At 32.1% G+C, this 24,125-nt stretch overlaps 1 protein-coding gene across 1 annotated transcript in view; it reads right to left on the bottom strand.

Annotated features, from left to right (window-relative positions):
• Window positions 1–24,125, bottom strand: part of LOC123712495 (C3 and PZP-like alpha-2-macroglobulin domain-containing protein 8) — a 154,947-nt gene that overhangs the window by 41,159 nt on the left and 89,663 nt on the right. The window contains exons 6-8 of the mRNA XM_045665610.1: window positions 19,678–19,901; window positions 15,967–16,122; window positions 1,111–1,239 (exon numbers count right to left, since the gene is read on the bottom strand). Of these exons, the coding sequence (XP_045521566.1) occupies window positions 1,111–1,239; window positions 15,967–16,122; window positions 19,678–19,901 (509 nt within the window). The remainder of the gene's footprint in view (window positions 1–1,110; window positions 1,240–15,966; window positions 16,123–19,677; window positions 19,902–24,125) is intronic.

The raw sequence follows: 24,125 nt of genomic DNA, 5'->3' as shown, positions 1-24,125 counted from the left end.
ATATTATTGTATTATTTTATCCTTTTTCACCGTAAACACAAATTGAAAGATCAGTAATATAGTTAAAACCCTCAAATCAAAGAGGTATAATTGTGAATAATAATTGTAAAACAATAAAATCCCGTCAAACATTGTTATTGTTGTATGTTAAAATAAACCATTGTTTTTAAAAATAAATCACTTTATTATGATTAACTATGGAACAGTCTAAATTTTACTTTTGTATATTTAACACAACTGTATATTTCAACAAATTAAATTTATAATTTAGTTTCATGTTGTCTATTGTATCATACTTAATGCATTCATAAACACAATTTGGATATAACATTAAGTTTAACCTTTTGTTAAGTTTATTATTTATTGCTTAAACTTGTTCAAATTTACATTTTACATTAAAGGCATACAAAACAACATTAAGGCAAATGGAAGTTCTTCAATCTAAGCACTATTACTAAAGTATTGAATTACATTGGCACTAAGGTACTAGTGGCAATTGAATCAATGTGAATTCTCAACATTTATAATAATATTTTACAAGAACAAAAACTCTGTTTCATTAATTACAAAAACTTATGAAATTATAATTTGATAAAATTAAATTAAAAAGGAAAAACAATAATAGAAAAAGGGCTATAAATAAATGTCACTAGTGCCCCATCGGTGTTAATATAAGATCATAAAAGTGTCGTATTACGTAATATAAAAATGCCAAAGATAATGCTACAAAAAATGTGTGCGTGTACTAGTGTACACACGTAAGAAGTGATCTACTATATGCAACTTTACAGAAATTGGTTGAATAAAGTTTAATTAGATAACGTTTAACAACAGGCTACATAGACATGAATACAAATAATACAATTATTTCATTTTACCTTATTATTACTAAGATTATTACCGATTAATTTTAATAAAATTATTCCTATCGTTATTATATATTTTTGTTATTATTGGCTTTGAATCTCTTAGAATCAACCGTGGTGCCAACCGAAAATGTGACGGTTTTTTTTCCAGCGCCGATAAAGTAGTTTCACTTCAAAAAGTACCTACTCTATGTTACTCACTTGTATTTAGGCGGTATATCTAGTCGTTCAAATAATAACTTACTTGTAATGGAGTTGGTAAGTTTTCCACAAGCAGATAACACTTAGACGTTGAATTCCAGCGACGAATTCGTTCTCGCGCTAGAACGTAGTGAGATTCTATTTCCTTTCCCTCCACCGCTACTAACTCGGCCTGTCAACAAATACACATTTATTTCTAATAGAAACATAGTTTGTGTTTCACGAATTACAACGTAAAATATCGTTAAAATAGAAATGCTAGTATATAAACAATCTATTTGCAATTCGATTCGTGACTAAGTAATTAACTATACTTATTGACAGAGAGCCCATACATATTATATATATTAGGTCCTTACATATGAAATTGGCGTTTTGTCGTACTGGCCACTTTGACCTCACATACCTCCTCTTTGGTTAGGAATTTCAAATTCAAATTTGTACAGCTATTTACTCATGTATTTGTGCTTCGATGACCGTTATTCATTTGTTTTTTTTCTGTTTGCGTCACTCATTTTACAAAATGGAAAACTTAAAGTATCGCATTATTTACGAGTACGAGTTCCGCCGTGGCACTAGTGCTGCGGAAACGACTCAAAGGGTGAATGATGTGTATGGCGGTCATGTTGCAAAAGAAAACACAGTTCGTTTTTGCTTCCAAAGTTTTCGTTCTAGAAATTTCGACCTGCAGAACAAGCCCCGTGGACGGCCTGAGACCCAAGTTGATAATGAAGTATTGAAGGCTATTGTGGAAGCGGATCCATCGCAAACCACGTCCGAGTTAGCTGCAGGCTGCGGTGTTAGTGATATAATTCACTTGAAGCAAATTGGGAAGATTTTTAATCTTGCTTGCTTGAAAGGTGGGTACCTCACGAATTGACTGAATCAAACCGGCAAACGCGCGTCAACTGCTGCGTTACATTACTGAACCGGCACAATAATAAAGGTATTTTAAACCGAATCATTACCTGTGATGAAAAATGGATTCTTTACGATAATCGGAAGCGCTCAGCGCAATGGTTGGATCCTGGCCAGCCAGCCAAATCCTGCCCCAAATAAACTCCAAAAAAGTTACTTGTAAGAGTTTGGTGGACTAGTGCCGGTATTGTTCATTGCAGTTTTCTCAAATCTGCCAGACTATTACGGCTGATCTTTATTGTCAGCAATTGCAAACCATGATGGAAAAGCTACCGAATAAAAAACCTAGGCTGGTCAATCGTGCCACGCCACGCTACTTCACGACAACGCCAGACCACACACTGCACAACAGACGGCTACCAAATTAGAAGAGCTTCAATTGGAATGTCTAAGACATCCTCCGTACTCCCCGGACCCTGCTCCAACAGATTACCATTTTTTTCGAAATTTGGACAACTTCTTGCAAGGGAAAAAATTTAACTGATGGGGCAGTCCAAATCGCCTTCACAGATTTTATTGATTCCCGACCGTTGCTACGTTACCCAGCAATCTGATAGTGGTTTTTGGTTTAACGTCAAAGAAAATCAGAACTTAGCACTAAAAATAAAGTTCTTGAAACGACAAAGCTTTTAAATAACTATTTTAATGTCGACGAAAACCATTTACAGATAGATTTAATAAAAATAACATGTTTATTGAGATATTCGGCGTTTATTCGTACACCCTTTCAGCTTATACCTCATAAATATCGGAGCCCTGAGCCGCCTGCTTCTGACTGATATGTAGTTTTATTACATTCGATTTTATTTTTATCGAATTTTCGTTTTCCGAATTCATTTCAATTTTCCTTTGAGTATCCTTTGAGTACTTTAGTGGTAAGCTTATTAATTTTATTTTTTTATGAGTTTAAGAATATTTTATTTAGAATCGGAATAATTAATTTATTTTATTCAAATAAATAATAGTATCCTGGATAATATTCATGTGATATTATATAGCTGTTGATAATTTTAAATCGAAAATAGTCCGTAATAATTTTGCACAGCTGGTGTGCTGTTGTTGTTCACAGATAACTAAAATTAGCAAAGATTTAATTAATTTCACTTTAGAGCTTTTCGGAAAAAAGGGGTTCACTATTATGTCCCCTTATTTTAATATACATTATTTACACTTAACCTACATAGTAAAAATAATAATTAAAATTAATTTTTAATAAAAAGAAAATTAAAACAAATTTAAAAAGTTTGGTCCCTGATGCAGTGTATCTTTAACGCTGGCAGCATTTTATCGCTGTAACGCTAGCCATAGACGCACCGCATGTTGCAGCCGAGACCTTTTGTGCTCTAGAGCGGTCCCCGCACGGCGATCTGCAGTTTCCATACTAAATTCGTATCCGCAATACACGGACCGCTCGAGCAGTTCCTGAGCGGTTGGAGCTGCCGGACCCACCATACACGGACCGCTACAAGCTATTACTGCCGCGCGCCGCTCCCTCCCGCTGAGTACCAATCACTTCCTCTCGGCTTAAAATACTAACTAATTCATCAAGTGGAACCACGGACAATCTAAAGTAGTTGAAAAACTTATTAGTGTTTTCTCTCAACTGGGGATACAAAGTATGAAATATTCCATGCTGTTCTCTTATAGTCATAGTAGTATTGGAAGCATTCACATACTACAGTGTCTTCTACGTCTACGCTTGAGTAATAGTAGTAAAAGAAGCAGTGTTTCGTCATCGAAATCCATCTTGTAAATGAACTCGCATCAGTATTGTTTTGCCGTCGAAAATAACTGCTCCAAGCAGTCGTAGTCGATTGCATTATGCGGTCGTGTTGCAGCCGTGTACGACTTCAATGCGACCGCTCTACAGCAGTCTATTGCCAGCGTATTGCGATACATATTCCTTAAGTGAGGAAAGCACCAGATCTGGAGTACCGGTACTATAAAACAGGGACCAACTTAAATCTTTTATTAGCGCATTTGAATCCCACGGCCCAAGAGTCTCTACTCCAAAGGGAACAAAGTCGAAGTTGGAGGAAAGACGATATTTGAGCCGTTTATAATCTGTTATAAGATTTCGAAACTAAGTACTTATAGAAATAAGAAAATCACATAAATATATATATAGTATATCGCTGTTCTGTGGTCATAACCTTCTTTAACATAAATCGCGTTACAAAATAATATTTCTAGATAAATGAAACTATGTCGGTATATGGCACACCTATACCTTTAAATACTTACATTACTTTTATCCTTTTATACCTTTAATTACTTACATTCATTTATATGGATCAGCTAAAACTGTGGTACGTTCCCTCGTATAGTTAAATACAATTCGTTGTAGAATTTGTGACATGCAAAAACTTATCTCGCTCGTTATACGTGCGTACATTAATTTTTCGTTAGGTATTTGGTAGGGATTTTAAAATAATTATACTAATTTGTGTATGAATTGTAAATATTTTAATAAACAATTTTTCATTTTTAAAATAGCATGCCATGGATTAGTGTTCCGAGATATTAGGCGATGGGGACTATTGCAGTAGATAATTAGATCATATAAAATTAGTATTTACCTTACTAAGAATAAACTGCTAGTGTTGCTTGTCAAAGTCAAAACCTATCGATTTAGTATAATGGTATCAAAAATGTGTGTTTTGTGAAGACTTTTGATGGATGCTGTTAAGATTCATGAAACTTCCAACTGACATCTTTGTTATGACTGATACAACAGAATACAACAATAATTAATGTTAATACATTTATTAAGATCAAAATGCGGTTTAAATTGATTTATTATATTGAAGATCTCAAAGCTCTTCAATGTATAGCAAGCATTTCTCAATACATTCGAAACATCAAAGTGACAATTTCCTTTGTCTTAATACCGATACAAATCGGGATCGTGTCAAATTCACCGGAAGTAACATCAAAAGGAATCTTTGTAAAGAAAATTGATCAGTGGTCAGAAAGAGGATTCTTTTGTTTTGAATTGTTTTTCATTCATGTGTGCCATTGGAAAATATTATATACGTTTTTTTATAACAACCGCTTTAAATGGTAAATATATAAGATTGACCTTTATTAGCTTATATAAATACTATTACTATTATGTAGTAGTCAGTTGCATCTCATGTCAGTATTTAATGTTTTGTTTATATTACTTTGTATATAAAAACTGTATTTTGTATTGCTTACGTAGCTTTATCGATAACACCTGGAGCGCATATTAAAAGTTGAAAATAATAATTCACATGGGTGAGACTCATGTCGATTTGAGTTTAAGACATATCCGGCTCACATATAAAGAAATATGCAACGCCGTTAGTCGAACCCAAAACCTCAGATACTTGCCTATAAAGAAATACTTCACACCACTTAACTTGTATTATATTAATTGAAACATCGTACTGATAAATCAATTAGTTTGAAGATACAATATTAACTACATTTAACTTCCTAGCCATTTTCTTCGCACATTAGTGAAACTTTAGCAAAGTTTGGCCCCGAGGCCATTACGAAAATACTTACAGCTCATTGATTTTCCATTGTTTTTCTGCTTCCTTCCATAAAACGCTTATCGTAACGCCTGGTCGTATATATAACGTCTCCATTTGGCAGAGGCAACGAGGGCATAAAATAATAAGAACAACACTTTTCGTAGACAATGTTGCGTAAATATTATGCAAGATACAAAGAAACGATATTTATGATAAGATAGCCAAAAACCTAACAGAATAAAATAAATTCAATTTTTCTGTGTTCGGTCTTATTTGGAAATTTACGTGTTAAATAATTATTTTAAAATCTCCCATCAAATCGGTTTGGAACGAACAAAAACAATTTATATAATAGATAAATAACCCAATTAAAATTCCATAAAGTTTAATTTATTATACATTTTAAGAAAAGGTTTTCAATTTTCAGCAACTCAATGCAAAAATGCATTTTGTACATTTTGGTGTGGTTTGTATTATTTAAAAGGAACTTATTAAACTGTCAAAACATATAATAGTTGTATTTGACCTCTCTCCATACCAGTTCACAAAACTTTAAAAACACCAGGATCTAAAGCCATACAAAATCGTACCTAAATTAATAACGAGTTTAAAGTTTTGCCACACGTTCGCTTCATTAGTCAAAGTTTATAAAACTGAGCACTGCTTCCGTGAGCCAACTAAAATTGTTGCGAAGTTTTCATTCAGCTAACAATTCTTGTGGTCTCTATTATGCATAACCACTGCTGCTAATTTATAATTAACTTTGCAACTGTTGTTTGTTCATGTCTTTAAAATATAAGCTGGCCAGTTATATTAGGTCCTTACATATGAAATTGGCGTTTTGTATGGAACAAAAAGTCGAATATTTTTAAATATAATATATTTAATTAATCAAAGTATGAACCATTGTTTTCTATGCACTTTTGCCATCTCATAGGTAGTTCATTGATCCCTTTACTAAAAAAACCAGTCGGACGGGAATCAATAAAATCTGTGAAGGCGATTTGGACTGCCCCATCAGAGTTAAATTTTTTCCCTTGCAAGAAGATGTCCAAATTTCGAAAAAAATGGTAATCTGTTGGAGCAAGGTCCGGGGAGTACGGAGGATGTCTTAGACATTCCAATTGAAGCTCTTCTAATTTGGTAGCCGTCTGTTGTGCAGTGTGTGGTCTAGCGTTGTCGTGAAGTAGCAGTGGCGTGGAGCGATTGACCAGCCTAGGTTGTTTAGCCGCTAGCTTTTCCATCATGGTTTGCAATTACTGACAATAAACATCAGAACCAAAAACGAACTGTGTTTTCTTTTGCAACATGACCGCCATACACATCATTCACCCTTCGAGTCGTTTTCGCAGCACTAGTGCCACGGCGGAACTCGTACTCGTAAATAATGTGATACTTTATGTTTTCCATTTTGTAAAATGAGTGACGCAAACAGAAAAAACTAATTAATGACGGTCATCGAAGCACAAATACATGAGTAAATAGCTGTACAAATTTGAATTTGAAATTCCTAACCAAAGAGGAGGTATTTGAGGTCAAAGTGGCCAGTACGACAAAACGCCAATCTCATATGAAAGGACGTAATATATATAAAAAAATGTTTTTCCCATAATATTGTAAAATAAACTCGGCCCAAACCGGTTTAAAAGAATTCACTTTTGAGTTTTACAAATACAGATGTAATGTAATACACGTTAAGTTATAGAAATAAATAAGATCCTCGTATATATCGATAATGAAGTTTTATTTAAGTATGTAACCAACCAAAGACAAGAGAATTTCGCAAAAATACTTTACATAATAGATATGTTTACGAGTACCATGCATTGATGAGTGGCTTTAAGAGTTACAAACCCGAATCTATTTCATCATCAGTCAAAGTCTTTCAAAGTAGTTTTATTTAAGTCTCTGTTGATCTGATTTATCTATCTTTGTACATTTGTCTAATATTGTTTATAATTATCATACAGAGATAAACACTACCGATGTAAAAAACGCCTCATAGTGGTTAATAATTTTTAAATTAGTTAATATGTCAACATAATTATGTCTTCTATTAACAGTGATGTTTTTGTAATTTTAAAGTTGAAGAACTTGTTTAACTTGCATGTTATTGGCCTTGATCAACAAAATTACTATGTCAAAAACCAGAAAAAAAAACTGCACTGGAACACCCTAATTCTACTCCGAAGTATACTTAACCTATTTCAAAAATATGAATAAAAGAATCATAAAAATCGTGGAGCCGTGTCTTAGGAATGCAGCCAGAAACAACGTGACACGAGATTTATATATAATATAATAATAGATTAAATACCTGCTGCCTCTTTATTTCACTTAAATTCATATAGAAAGCAGTGTTATTCATCCCGTCCGCCAAAAGCAATTCGAACTATCGTTTGAACTCTAGCGTACGTAAAAGTTGAAAACTTTATATGTGGGCTCGTAATAAAACAAAGTTATTGTAGTTTTACGAGGGAAATCTGCGTTTTATTCTATATCGACGCTCCCGGATGTTGGTTTTATTATATTATACTTTTCAATTGCGATGAAAGTCCACACTTCTGGCGACGGAGGATTTGTGTCAATGTATTAAGTTATTGTTAACTTTATGTTTAAGCATATGGCTTTTTTTATTTAAAATAGTCTCGATAATTATGGTTGGTTATTAAGGTTATGTAAAATGTATATTTGGTTTAAAATTTTATACAATACGAAGCTTTTGCTATGAATAGTGCTCTAATATGTCATAGCCATGAATATGTGATATTTGCTTTGCAGGGTAACGGGAAATTAAATGAATTAACAGTTTTCTTTTTTATTCAAATATGGTTCAGGAAACAGATCTCTCACACGTTTTCTTAAATACTTGATTAACATATAAAATGGATACAAATAATATAATGGATTTATTTTCTATTTAAAAGAAAAAGGTGTAGGTTTTTACTTAATGACGTCAACTAAACACAAAGCAAATATTTGAAAACAAATAGAAATTTCTTTTTAAAAGAGTATTTCAAACAAGATTGTCTCTATAATGGCGATCGTAATCAAGCAAAGTTTATATAAGGCGAGAAAAGGTAAAAAGTTATTTCAAGATTGCAGCCATTCGGCTGGTCCTGAGCCAAGAAAGGTGGTACTGCGGAACCTGAATTCATTTTCTTTATTAAATTTGTTAACATAACAAAGAACTCTTTGAAGATTTTATAGGTTACAAATTATACTTTAGTCAGAAGAATGGACATTTATGAAGTCGATTTTGTTTTTTTAAATGGTGACGAATATAATAAGATATGAATTATTCAACGATATTTCGCCCTTGTAAATCTCATATTATAATGGCAGGCATTATTTGCTACGCTTTCATATCAAAACCTTTTCATTATTAGTAAGATTATTTGTTTTGACAACATGATCCATATTATTTATATTTCATAACATATTACATTGATACGCTTTCAACAGGAGTAAGAAAGAAATTGCGATTAGTTTTAAAAATAATTCAAAAATAAATTGTGCTCGAAAACAACCAACAGTACCTAAACCATTGAAACTAAACCAATAAATATATATTTATTCTAGCATGAAACCAGTCAGACAGAACCTTTTAGGTTTATTCACGGCCAAAAAGCTAGAACAGCATTGCAAATACTTGCATTTTATACTTAGTTTTAGTGAAATCCAATTTTGAGGTGAACGTAAATCCAACGATGAGTGAAACTGAATGGCCTTTTTTCTGATCATTAGTTATAAAATAACCGCAAGTTCGTTAATGGATTATTACTTCTAACATTTCTACGTCACTCGTTGGTAGGCAAAATTAAAAATTGTTTATTCGATTGCCTTTATATACTATAATAATTAAATTTTAATAAAACTTTTTTTTTGTTGTATAAATTTTTTCTATAATTTGATGTTTCGTGATGAAGGATGTCGCGTTCTTAAAATAATAGGGCTACAACCCTATGTCTTTGTGAGGATCTTGGTCTTGGCATGCATCCTTTCTCTTGACAATTTATTTGACTGACACCATTCGATATTTGGGTTTAGGACACACAAGTTTCCTCACAGAGTTTACCTTCACCGTAGTAGTAAGTGTTGATTTTTCAGAAAATACAATTGTGCAACGCCATGATTCGAAAGCAAGAAGTGAGAGTTTGTGTTCCATGCTTGAGTCATTAGGATAACACAAATTTTTCTATAAAAAACAGCTTTTTAATTCGCGTATAGGTTTATTTATATAACTAATAACTAAAAAGCAATTAGTTGTTAACACGGTCAACCAACAGCTCTTCAGCTTTACAATAAACTTTTCTAGTCTAATCGCAAATAAGCCTAACTTACTTCCGTATCCTTAAAGATAAAAGGTATACATAAATTAGTGAACCTAATCCGTAACATACATATCAGATAACGTTAAAGTTCAGCTAAGTCAGCTCGGCAGACTAATTTCATTAATCCACTGATTGGATTTGCAGAGCCGTGCCAAATCAGACTTTTCACTGCGCTTCACAGACAGACTTGATTACATAAGTGTAGATTAATTAACGTATGGACTTAGTTTAATATATCCTGCGCCATTTTGCATTTAAAGTTTATTGCATGCGAACATCAGTCGAGGTGATTAATATTTGCGCAATAAACAGCCTCGTAGCGCGACTTGTAGTAGAGCGGTCGAACGTTGGCTGGAAACCAATGTATTGTTCTTTATGTGTGTGTAATGAATTCGAAATGTGGATCTCTTCATCATAGCATTGACATAGCAACAAGGCCGTATAAGCTAAGTAAATGGCAATGGGTGGGGAAAAAGTCATAGGTTTTAGATATAGAACATTGAAATATCACTACCCAAAAATATGTATGTTATATGATCAATGATAAACGCAGAAATATATCTGTCCTCTTGTTCAGAGAGCTTTGTTTCACAAAAAGCATGTATATTTGTTGATAAGGAATTTATAATATCCAATGCGAACACTTGCCTGATAAGACTAGGTTATATTTCCAAGAAGCACAACTATCCTTGTGTTTCGCGGCTTCATGGTTCCTTCTAACTCCAATATTAGTAACTGGTATATTGGTATAACGCTATGTATAATTAAAACGACCTTTACCATAAATAAGACTCCATTAAGCTATATTAACAAACCCAGACTTTGAAACTAATATTACGATTGTAACGAGTTATTAACATCTAAGTTATGTGTATATCAGGGAGTTAAACTGAATTCCAAAAAAAAAAATTTTTAAAACAACTTTTAGTGTATGCTATTTCAGTTCCACAGACAAACAAACATAACTAAACGAACATCTGTAAAAACAAATTGATAATCAATAATATAATTTAAGAAATATAATTATTTCTTTACATTATCGGTTCTTTGCATAGGTACTTATATTATAAAAAGGAATTAATTTATTAATCATTTTAATACATATACCAATCTTTTATAAGACATAAATTGTTTATAAGTTATTTCTCCTTTTTCCATTTCCTTCTCCATATGAGCAATCGTACATAGTTAAAAAATTTTAACAGTTAAGCGCTCATGTCCTTGAGATACCAATTTAATTTAACATATAAATCCTGAGTATTCAAACTGAAGGGTATAAATCTATTATTAGAGAACAATTACTATACTATCAAGGTTGGTAATCTGTTTAAATCTAACCTAAAGCTTGTTCAAGATAGTTCCACCACATTATAGTTGGATGATAAAGAGCGTAAGTTCGAAATTGAAATAATGGAAATTAAGCATTTAAGTATAAAACCTACTTCACGCTTATGTCATTATTTCTGCTCCTACGAGCTTGATATGATAATAAACATCTCAGTGCCGCTACAACCTTCTACGTCTAAGCCTCAGATTGCAAAATGATCAGAATTCTGTGAGTGACACACAACGCCGACTTTTTGAGTCCAAGGCCTACAGGTTTACTTACGATGTTTTCCTTCACAGTATGAGCGAGTGTTAAATGCGCACATAGACAGAAAGTCCATTGTTACACAGGGGATGAAAGTCACACACTAAAATAACTATACCAATATATAACTACGTCAAACTCTTTGTATGAAACATATAATAGTTGAGAAACGCGACAACGGCGCTATGGCGCTTTACGCATGCTAAAATCTTGATTCAAGTTCTATCAAAGCTTCATTACTTTTGACTTTAAACGGCACGCAACAAAATATTGTAACTAATAATACGTGTTGGAATAAAAACCTAAGACTGACTTTTACTTTTGGCTTGGTACCAAAGTTTTGTAGTCAAATAATAACTATATAACTTGGAAAATCTCTAAAATAAATAGCTCCCGCAAAAGCTATCAACGTTGGAAAGCTTTTTAAAAGTTCTTAAGATGAATAATTTAGAGCTTTTATTTTGTTTCGTAACAAAATCTAGAATTGATTAAAGGTATAAAAGATCTAAGATAGATTTTTTTGTTAATAGAGCCCATATTCCTTAGGTATATAATATAAAAGTGATCGATATATATATGTGTTAAAAGCTTATATTTAATAAGTTAAGCTTTTTATTTAAAAAAAATAACAGTTCACCTTTTAATGATCACTTCTGAAAATATTTTCAGAAATTTTGTTTTGTTACTTTCAAACTTTACATTGATGTTATAATGAAGATAACCTCAAAAAATGTTTTAACAAAAAATGTTCAGGCTGTTAACGATGCTGAAAAAATGATATTAATTACACAAAAGGGTATCAATTTTCTATTTTTAATATTCATTTTATTATGTCGCTTCTTTGTATTAGGTTCTCTTCTCTATAGTTTTGCAGTGTATATAACTAATTAGAAAACAAAAATACCAAAGTTTGCTTATGTTTGTTAGACTTTATGGTCCACTGTTTAACAATTTAAGATAAAGAAACAAATAAGTCTTGTCATGGAATATTGAATAAGACAATTATTCATAACGTAACAATTATGGATACATAAATTAAACACAGTTTTGTTAAGCAATATTGTAAGTTTCAATATTTATTTCACAAAGCTTACGACGCAAAGAATACTTATATAAACACGCTATACAACTGCTAATGAACTGAGGGATTATTGTAGTCTATCTCAACGTAATTTATCTAGTCAAGTGAAGTCTTCAAATGCGAAAAAATGACTGATAAAAATACAAAAGTTTTCCCCTGAAAAACCTTCTAAAGGTCGGATGAAAAATGAGAATCACTAACAATACCTAAGTGATGAAAAGTATAATGAAGATCATTTATTATTCGGTATACTCTATAGTCTATGTACATACTATGTATAAATGTGATTGTACGTCGACGATTCCAGTTAAAACTAAGCAGCGAGCGATGAATATAATGAAGTATAAAGTATGGTTTTTTAAAGTTCGGATAAATTCAGTGGGCAGCTGCCACTGGGCTGGTACCACACAGGAGCGGTGCGCTCAGTTGTAGAACGACGAATGTCGAGGTGATACGGATGGTATTTTGTATTCTGCGTATTGTTCATTTTTTTACATCTTTATACCAACAAAAAACATCTGTGATTATGTAACGAATTATTGCCATACATAAAGTTTTGTTTATTATTTAACTCTTTATTGTATTACAGATAAATCTATAATATACGTACATACAGTAAAATGTTAACACTTAAATCATTAGAAGTGCAACGGGCTGTCTCGCCCCTTTAAACCATCTCTTGGCATCCACTATAAGAAACAAAAAAATAAAATAAATGCCGTGTGTGTTATTTTTATGTGAGTAGTATAATATACATTAAACGTAATGACCTGATTATAAATTTAAATTATAATTGTTTTATAAGGATCAATTTAATAAATGAAATTTCAGGTTAAATAAATTAAGTGCTACACAAATAACAAACGAAAAATGGCCCCTTTTTTCCGAGGTGAAACTTTTTTCAACAGACATAGTCCAGTTATTACAAGTACTAAGAAAATTCGAAAAGCCATTTTCCCAGTGGCGTGGTTATGACATAGTCATGCAAATACGCAATTGAGTGAGATTGGCAATCTGGTTCAAGTGCTCTTAGAGTCTAATAACTATCTTATGAATTATTATGAGGTAGGTGCGAGGGGCGTGACGAATGCCACTTTGAGTGTTAATTGGTGAGGTTGATGGCTTAAGTTTGATGGCTATGATATTAGTTTCTTGTGTTCAGCGAGCGTAGTTATTGGTAGATAAGCTATATCTTTGAAGCTTCAAAGGAGCAATAAAAACATTTATATTATATAGAAGAAACCAATTTACACATTATTTTAGAGGCTCACTTGTTTTCTTTCTATAGTATGATAACATGGTACCTCCTTCAAGATAATTTAAATTTACCAATTCTCTGCTATATTTTGTTCACTGTCTACTTGTGTTAAATTGCTTTGTTTGTCCCATTCGTCTTGTCTATATGTCTTATGTATATATTTGCACTTCTTATTTTTTTTTCTCACATTGCTTGCCTAGAAGATATCGCTCAAGCGTTAAGGCCGCCAGTTACCCTCCTTTTCATTTAAGTATATCACCTGTATTATATTTACGTGTGCAACTAAGCGTTGATAAATAAATAAAAAAAATATTACTATTACATATTTGTATCCAAATAATGTGTACTATGGTTTAGTATGCAGTTCTTAACACCAAGTACGTGCCTTCGAACTTTCTCACTCTGGGCTGTGTACTAATGGGGTTTTCGTTTTAAAAAACTTCAAGAGGCAACGGCATGTCTCACGGCAAATGATGTATGTCGGGAGCAGAATAATACAAGAAAACAGCTGCCCAAAGTCAAGTCCCATAAATGTATACAACATTATAATTACTATATGAATTTAAATTCAAGACGTAAATGATCTTCAAGAATATTTTCAATAACCCACAAAGCGTATTCATAACGACTACTAAAGTCCCAAAGCTTTAACTTCGGGACAAATGTCGCTATCGTTGAAATTAGACTTTAAGCTTCTTAGCGGTGAAATTTTATGAATAACAAACAAAACAATTGTTATTTGTCAACTTAATGAAGGTGACATTTTAATAACCTTTTCCGTATTTATAGGATTTTATAAAGGAATATTTATTAAAGATTAATTATTTAATTGCAATATCTTACTCGTTTAAGTAATCTAACATTTGAGACCTTTGCTTGGAAGGCACACTATTGTGTTACTAGGAATGCAAACCATTAGTATGGAATACCTTAAAAGTGATTAGTCTTCTTGGTAGAGCATAGTGGTATATTTAAAATGATGTGAAAATTAAGTAATTAGAAAATAAATTAAGACTTCTTATTTGACGTTTATAAATATACAAAAGTTACCACCATGAATTAATGGTAGTTAATTTTCAAAACCATGCAAACGACAGGAAGCTCCCCTAATGTTAAGTGATCCGTCGCCCATGGACAATTTCAATGTCAGAGGGCTCGTGAGTGAGTCGCCGGCCCTTGATGATAAAAAATACACGATATCTTCCTTTACGTTTTTTCAAGGGCCGTCGACTCATTGGTCAAAATTTTTGATATATCAATTTAAACCTATATTTTGCCAAAAGTAAAACGAAGCTCCAACACTTTACAAGCTGTGAATTATTTTATTTGATGATTGTTATTCAAGCTAATATTAATCCTAATTTTATTAATTCAAAGGAACCTATTTATGTTGTTAATTAAAGTCAGTATTTACTGAGACACAATTTCCCAACGGGAAACCTCACTGAAACGTTTGCGTATCAACCGATTCGACCATCAACACCACTGGGGGTTGCAACTAAGACAAAATATAACAATTTATATTCAGGACCTGAGCTACCATTACGTTCAGGCCATTTTCGGGCTAAACTTTCTCGATTGTAGGCCCAATTAATGTGACGATTAAACTGAATGAGGTTAGAGGCGCGAACAGCCAATTTAGATGAGATGTGATCGGAATTCGGCTTCGACATATTGATTGCAGACATTCAATCATTCTGAATGCCTTTGTAGCTTGATTTGTTTAGTTAATGATCGGAGTTTAATTAAATTAGAAACTTTTGTTAAAGACGGTCACGTTATATTATGATTCATATTGAGATAACGAATTAAATAAAGAATTATTCATCAGACTCACATTTTTGTTTAATCACACGAATTAGTAATTTGTAATTTATAGCTAGTAATCCACGTGTGTATTTATTTTCTTAGTGAAGAAGTGTAGACTACAAGAGATACCTAATAAAGCGAAAAATTAATTGTACAAATGAGTCAAAACAAATAGGTTTCGAATTGTTAGTGAAACTTAGATTAACCTAATACGGATAATAATATCAGAAACATCGCGAGTACGAAGCCTTTTAAGAATAGTTTTTTTTTGTTTTCAGTATTTTGGAAATACTACAACTGTACTCTTTGATTTACGACAAATCTATTTAATGTTTATTGAGAAAAATCTAGCTTTTGTTGGAATATGTTTCTGACGGCAAAAAAATTCATATGTGAAACACGTACCTGTAAATTAACAAACGGTGCATCGGCCATGACAGTGGGTACAATAAATCCACCCTCACCGGTAGACATGTCGATATCCTGGCTGTATATATCAGTTTCGTCATCGTATAACTTCACCCTGACTCGAACTCGCTTCTCTGTACTCACTGCTTCTACCTGATAACAAATTATTTATAAATTTAACAGTAATTTAATCTTATGTCCTATTTGAAGAAGAATTATCTTAGAGATGACTTTGAAATCTCAGCAAACAATACACGGCCATGCATTTGATTTTTCTATCAAATTAAAAAAAAAACATTCAAAATATTTCCTATCTTAATTTCAAAATTGGAGAACACCGAAAATCATTGTAACAAGATGTTGTGATCAAAGTACAAGCGTGTTAAGTATGCTTACGTCTGTCATCTTAATATATAAAATGAATTCTGGTTATTTGCACACTAATACTAATAACTTAAAAACGGCTCGACCAATTGTAATGATTTTTATTTAAATACATTGGAAATTTAACGATAAAAAGAAAAAAAGTTCATGGGTTTCGTAACAGTCAAACATATGATTATACATAATATACTTTATGTATTAACGTGTGAACATATTTTAAGTAAAGGCTACAAATCGCTAAGATATTAAAATAATGGCGTTTTTTATATATTATATATAGTATGTCACATAATTATACGTGTATTTCTGTGTTAATTTCTCGATAAAGTGGACATTAAATATTAATTATTTTGTATCTATTGTACTTTTATAAAATTGTAAATTAGGTTCAGAAAATCTGTAACTATACATTCATTGACTGTTAGATAGTACGAGGTTCACCGGGTCAGCTAGTACTCGTAAGTAATAGCCACATGTACGGTATATAAATTGAAAAGTCCAGATTAATTATCTCTTATTATATTCAGACTTAGACCATTTACCTGCACATTGTCATTGAATATAAATAAATATAAAACCTTTTTTTAGATTCAAATTTATCATCCACGGTTTTAATTTCGTATTATATTTAATAACTAAATATTATGAAGTTACCTACATATTATACAAGATCAAAATAGAGATGGCATATGACACTGAAAGCTTAGATAAGCGCCGTCAACCGTCTTAAAGCCAGTCTAAAATGAAAACGATATTGCGGGTTCATCTTTAATTAACCCATTAAGTGCGGCCCGACCTGGCTTAGTGCCAAAACCTTTAGCGACAGTAGTCTTTACAGGTACAACGCTTACCTTCCCGTATTTTAGGGTTAAAAGTGGTTTTAATTTAGGCGGCGAGTGTAAAATGAGTTTTGTTATATTTATTAACAATGTCTATATTGATATTGTAATATTGATTTTTACAGGACCGGTTGTACCAACAAGCATTAATATTATGTACATTTCAAAGTGAGAGATGGCGCAACTCATGTCAGTAATGTTTTATCATCATCACTGAGTAAAATTAGTTTCGTTATTAATTTCTATAATATCATCAAAAAATTTAAATTATAAATAAATTGTTCTTTATAAACATATTTATTTATTCAATCAGATATCTTTCTAAACTAATGACTTTACCAAGTCTTGCCATAAATACTGTTACATTTTGTTTTTCTTTTTTCAAATTATTTTGAATTTGGAACACGTACATTATTTTCAAAACTTTTTTCGATTTTGCGCCAATTCACATATTTGTGCGTGGTCATTTTCAAATTTCAATGGGGTGTGAATGAAACAGGATTGCAGTGATCGCAAGTTCACAAAGTGGGTATGCAGCCGTCGGTCATATTCCAGACACTTTAAATGATTGGTATCAGCCGTATGTTAGTGTATGGTACTATCAATAGATACAACACTACGTCTGTCGTCAATCAATCAATATTTACAATAGAAGAGAGTGGAACAATCAAAACGCCTTCTATCGCGATACCCAGGTGAAAAGCACAGAAATATCCTCGTTACCAATAAAAAAAAACACGATTGAAGAACACAAGTGATAAAGTGTACGCTCACAGTTCTAAAGAAGCTGCTCAAGTGGACGGAAAGGTACAACGTGGTCGTCATTCTGCTTCAGCAATGGTTTGCTGTGGTGTGTCTTATCAAGCAGTCACAAAACTACATTTTTTGAACAAACCTTCCTGGCGTAAAACCTTCAGACAAAGTGTATAATGCATGAACTACCCAAGCCTGGCTTGAAACCAACGTTCCGGACTTTATAAGAGCTGCAGACAAGCCCTCATCTAGCCCAGACCTCAACCATTTAGACTTTAAATTATTGTTGAGTTTAGACTTTAAAGTATCATTGAGTCGCTTAAAAAATCTTTGATACAAGCAGTGGCGAAATATCCCTTGGAAACAGTTCGTCAATCCATAGATTCCTGGACAAACAGATTAAAGGCCTGTATAGAAGCCAAAGGTGGCCATTTCGAATAGAATATCTTTAATAAATATGTACAACCTTCATAGTGTATGGTACTATGTTAGTGCGTACCTTTTATATATATATATTTATTTAGCACGTTACGTTAGCATTAGATCACATATAGAGGAGCTAAGCAATCAATCATTGCCGTATATTTAGCAATAACTCAAGTTGTATGAAAGAATCACATAACAAAATCTTTATTTCCGCTGTAATTTATTATCCAAAAAGACACAGTGAATAGAAAATTGGTAAGATGGACGGAGTTATTCTGTTATTAATCTTATTCAAAGAGTAATTTATAATTGTTCTACTACAAGTAGATTATATATAAATTATTATATAAGCTAAAAATAAAAAAGATGAAACTAACTAAGATGAAATTTGAATTACCAATTTTCATTTGCAAAATAAACTCAGGCATTTCACACAAGCAAAGGATGGCTTATAAGGTGGAAAGACCTTTTGGGTAAAAGAAAACCAGAGAGGCTTACGTAAAATGGGACGATGAAACCCAAAATATTGCCCACTGCAACTGCTTGTTTCGGGAAACCTAATCAAGGGAAAACTGGTCCTATTGGATAAACTTTATCTTGAAAGGTGACCTATTACTAATATAAATTAAGATAAAATTATACAAACAAACTAATTTTAACTATTGTGCGTTTTTTTTTGTAAGGAATCTCGCTGTTGGCCTTAAGGGTCTTTACAGCTTAGCTTGGGCCGTCGCGGGGTGTGTTGTGAAAAATGATGCAAAGTACAAAAGGTACCTTTAACTTGGTACTGCAAGTACTAATTCCTACATCAACTTTTCTATTGAGTATCTAGTTAAGATCACTTTGCATAAAAAATTTGAATGTTCTGCAGATTGCAGTCGTTTCTACACTGAAACTAAATGCTTAAGTATATTCTCCTCGTTTACTGATACAAGGCTGGGATAACAAAATCTTGATTTACATTTTTCGATCGTTTCACGACTTAAAAAATCCATATGCATTTTCAATGCAAATAAATTGAGGTTAAACATATTCAAATATGCAAAAGTAAATACTAATATAAGGCAATCCGACAATATGTGCACGATACTTTAACCAAAGTGAAAGCGTTTTTGATAATACATAAATTCTTTTTATATAAAATAATATGTTTAATATAATTTTAACAGGTATTGTTGCGAGGTTATATTAGTAAGACAAAGTGTTAATTTCTAAATAAAAATATAATTCTCCTTCATCATTATGACTCTATAAAAAATTTATATATATTTGCCATTCGGCCGTATAATATTCAAAGCTAGCTTACCCTTCCAACAAATGGTAATCCAGGTTTGTATCTACGTCGCATACTGTCAGCAAACTTAAGTTCTACAGAGTGTTGTTCCGCTGCAGGTGTCGCTGGTGTCGTGGCGCCTGGTCCAGACCCAACGGATAGTTCCACATGCGCTGAACCACCACCGCAGTTTGCTTCAATTGTCCAAGTTCCTGCTTGGGCGCCCGCCGCAATGATGGCTGTCACTTTTCGAACACCTGTAAAATAAGTTTAGATTTAAGTTACTTTCGTGACATTTAATCTCATAAACTAATTCATATACAAAATATAGAAATTTATTTTAAATGTATATTTGTGTCTGGTTCTTGTATTGTTAAGATTTTCATTAGGAAGTTCAATCCCAAATTGGAAACTTATCTTCTTCATACTACAACACTTACATAGCTTAATTATGTAGGCTAATAATAATATATGATATTTAAAACGTACATATTAATCAGATTAAAACGAACTAAAAAAATACTTTTGCCTTAATTAGATCAAAAACTTATAAAGTGTGTATAATTTTATTTTTGAAGTTCTGTACATTACTGCTTCATTCACATAATAATCGAAAATCGGAAAGATTTCATCATTGTGCTTGTCATTGTATTTGTCATATGGATACTTGTATTTTGTTTACTATATTTTAAGTCTTATCAATATCAATATAAATAGCTTGTTTGTGTAATACTCATATTCGGGACTCATGTATGCCAATAACGTATTAGGTTTCACTAAGGGGAGTAAGGTTAAGTGTCGTCTTTAAATCGTACTGAATTACAGCTACAAATTTACATCTCAAAATTGTTTACTGATTGTGATTTAAAAATCCTATTGTACCTAGAAACGCATCAATGTATAAAGTGTCACCGAGGAAAAGGTTTAAAAGAACAAGCGCGAGGGGAAGAAAATAGTTAATATCAAGCGAAGTCTGAACGCCATATTGAAGCGTAACAAAAGCCAGATTTTTCTAGGGACCCGACTTCCATACGATCGAAGATTGCACTACAAAGGCTTTAAAGCAACAACTTTGCCTTTCGAGCAGTTTGGTAAACATAATGGTACTTATAAAATAACAATGTCGATCAAGATTTTTTATTAATTAATTCTAAACTGAATAGTTTGTTTCGTTTACTTTACATAAACAATTTATTCAAATAAAAATATTATGTTGATAGTAATTTTGACAAGAAGTTGTGGAGGAAGGATAGTGCCTAAAGGGAGGATCCTCGTCCAGTCTGGATGAATGGCCTGAGCGGTCGGTACAACTTCATTAGCGTATCACAGTGATTATAACCGTACATTACAAAAATTATGTACCACAAAGAACGGTTCGGTGGGCGTCGATACACAATCTTATTCTAGAATAATAAGTCCTGAGTATATACCTCGTTACAATGTCTTCTTACCAGGAATAAAGGCACACAATATTATCAGCCGTAAGGATTTGGAGAAATTCTATTAGTTTGGGAACAAAGAGAGATTGGACTGATACCTTGCCTCACGATAGTTCTCAAAAACGCACTAAACACTGACTATAAAATTGTAAATAGTGGACGTAATTCTTATCAATTATAATTAACAATAAGCATGTATCAAAATAAAAATGTGTCTAACGTAACCCGAAAATTGAAATTATGTATTTCGAACATTAGTTCTCCGCTACACTGTTATATTATAAAAATACCCCTTCCAAAAGCATAACGGGTAGTTCTAAAAGGCCGGTAACAGTCTGAGAACGCATTGAGAGTTTCTATGGACGACGGTATCACTTAACATGACTTGCCTAAGCCTGCCCGTTTGCTGTTCTATAAAAAAATCTGGACCTACTTAAATACGACTACTAATAACCTAGAATTACGTAAGCATTTTTCAATTTAGAGAGTCAGCGTTTTAAACTGTGATAGTTTTAATAAACTTCGTAAAACTTTACAGTTAAAGTCCTTTATAAACAGTGGATCCATAATTATTAATATATATCAAAGGTCCACCGAACATCAAGTCAAAACCAGCTGTTTACGCCCCGCAAAATTTTTGCTATGACATGTGACTTTAAGAGGGTCGGCTATTTATCAAAGGACCCGCTGACAGCGAGTGACGTCGTCACGCTGTGTTTCTCATTAATTTGTTGAAATGTAAAGGCAAAACATTTTGTTTTAATTTACAAGAACAAAGCTCGCTGAAGGGTGTGTTTTTTTTAACTTAATTACGTAAACAAGAAATCATTAGCAGTTTATATTTGAATGACTTAGTTATAATTTTTACTTTGTTATTTTTTACGTATTTGCATTGCGTAAAAATGTATTCCATTAGTAGTGTAGTTGAGTTTTGCTTTTTTATTAAACTACATATTTTATAATACATATATTTGATTATTTTAGTTATGTTACTAAGCGTGTTTGATTAAATTGCTGCTCATTCTACATGTTAGCTGGATATTTAAGAATAAATATATGTATGATTTATTAACAAAAAATAATAATAGTTATACCTAAGGCCCTTATAGAGTTTTTAAAAAATACTTTTGTTTGGAAATGAATTGCGCCGTTGTCACTTAAAAAATATTTTTTAAACGTCAGACGTTTTATAGAACACGAAATAAGTTCTGGCAAGATTTTATTGATTTTCCGAACTGAAATCGTCTCTGAGAATCTCTGTAAATGAGTACAGTATATTTCAGACATTATACGCATCTCATTGCACCGTGTGATCTCAAACTTGCTTATTCAACCCGTTTTTTCTACTATTTAATAATATATAAACATTTTGTTAAAATTAAATATTCGTGTTCAATATTTTCACTTAAAATAATAGAAATTCTAAAGGCGTATTGTCTCAGGTAAATTCCTCGTAGCATAGCATCCACTTATTCAAAACCATATCACATAACCTCAGATATAGTATGAGAAGGGTCTTGTAAACATGGCAAGTGAAATCTGAACGCGTGTCAGGTAAGCTATATGATCCTTTTTAAGAAATTCCCCAGGTTATTCCTTTTGATAAATCTATGCGGGCGCTGAGTTCTTCATTGCCTTTTCCCGTAGAGTAAATTTAGTTTTATCTACAGAAATGTATGGAAGGTTTTTTGAGAAATACTTATGTAATAACTACGTCACAAATAATTAAAGACTATTTTCGTGGTGTATAATCGTTTGAAATTGATTATTAATCGTTAAATGGTTGACCCATTTAAACCTATAACCATATATTATAGATATAAACTATAAATGTTATCGGGTGGCACTTGATTGAATTTGATGTGGGTTATTTTTTAAACTCTGTGACATATAATGACATTGGCAGCTGACATTACGGCAATACTCTGACATATTAAATATAATCTCCAATCCAAACTAAATGGTGTTTGTGATCCAAACTAAATATGTTTTTTCGACACGTATAAACTAAATTTAATTATTTTCTTTAAAAGTGTATTAATTTAATGAAACTTCTATAAACAATAATGACATCCGTGTAAATTCCTTTAAAAATTTGAAAAACTTTTGAAAGTTTGCAAGTAAATTGTATCTTTATCAACTATAATGTTTTTAGGCTTCTCAATAAATCAGGTGGGTCATATGTCAAACTCATAAATTATAAATTAAATGTTATATGTAAGTGAAGATAGGCAAAAATAACTCAAAACTAAATTTGTTAAGTCGTATTTCAGCTCGTGGATTACTTTTGCCCTTCTATCCTACGGAAACGAATGTAAAATAAACTTTGCAAATCGACTGCTTTGTCCCATCGAGATTTCGGTCATAATTAACTGTTTGAATTAAGTTGCCAAGATTTTTTTAGGCTTTTCAGAGACCGGCGTTTGTATAAATTATTAATTAAAGTAACAGAACCCTGCTATTATGACTATATATTTATAGCTAAATATAACTGTAGAAGATACAATTATAATTTATATAATTAGTGAACATTCGCTATCAAATGATAATGTCTTTAAATCCACAATAACAGATATTACTTCAGTATTTTATTCATTATTTTTATAGGTAATATTAAAAAATACGGAGGATTAATAAAGCGGAGACGATTAAAACTAGATGAAGTGATAAGAAGCATTTCGATCATATTCATAAACGGCAGTAATGGCAGAAATACAGATAATTTATTTGAAAAGTGATTCAAGAATGTTAAGTTCACAACATTCGACAGAGAAATAGTATATTGCGATTTAAAGAGAGATACTTATTTGGTACTTGGTACAGTACTATGTATTACACATTCAAGAAAATGAACGACATCTTGATTAAAATACAATCAATGTTTGAATATAGAACGCAATCACTTTCATCAGTTATTTCTTTAAGCGCACTTGGATATAGTCAAACTCAAAATAACTTAAACAAGTACACTTTTGAACGTCAACAAAAAGATGTTAAATTGATTCTAAATTTACATTTACTACCAGTTCGCAAGTCAAGGGT

The sequence above is a fragment of the Pieris brassicae genome, chromosome 7 (genome assembly GCF_905147105.1).
Source record: "Pieris brassicae chromosome 7, ilPieBrab1.1, whole genome shotgun sequence".
Taxonomy (NCBI): Eukaryota; Metazoa; Arthropoda; class Insecta; order Lepidoptera; family Pieridae; genus Pieris; species Pieris brassicae.
Note: the sequence above shows the minus strand (reverse complement) of the source record. Positions and strands in the feature narration are given on the sequence as shown.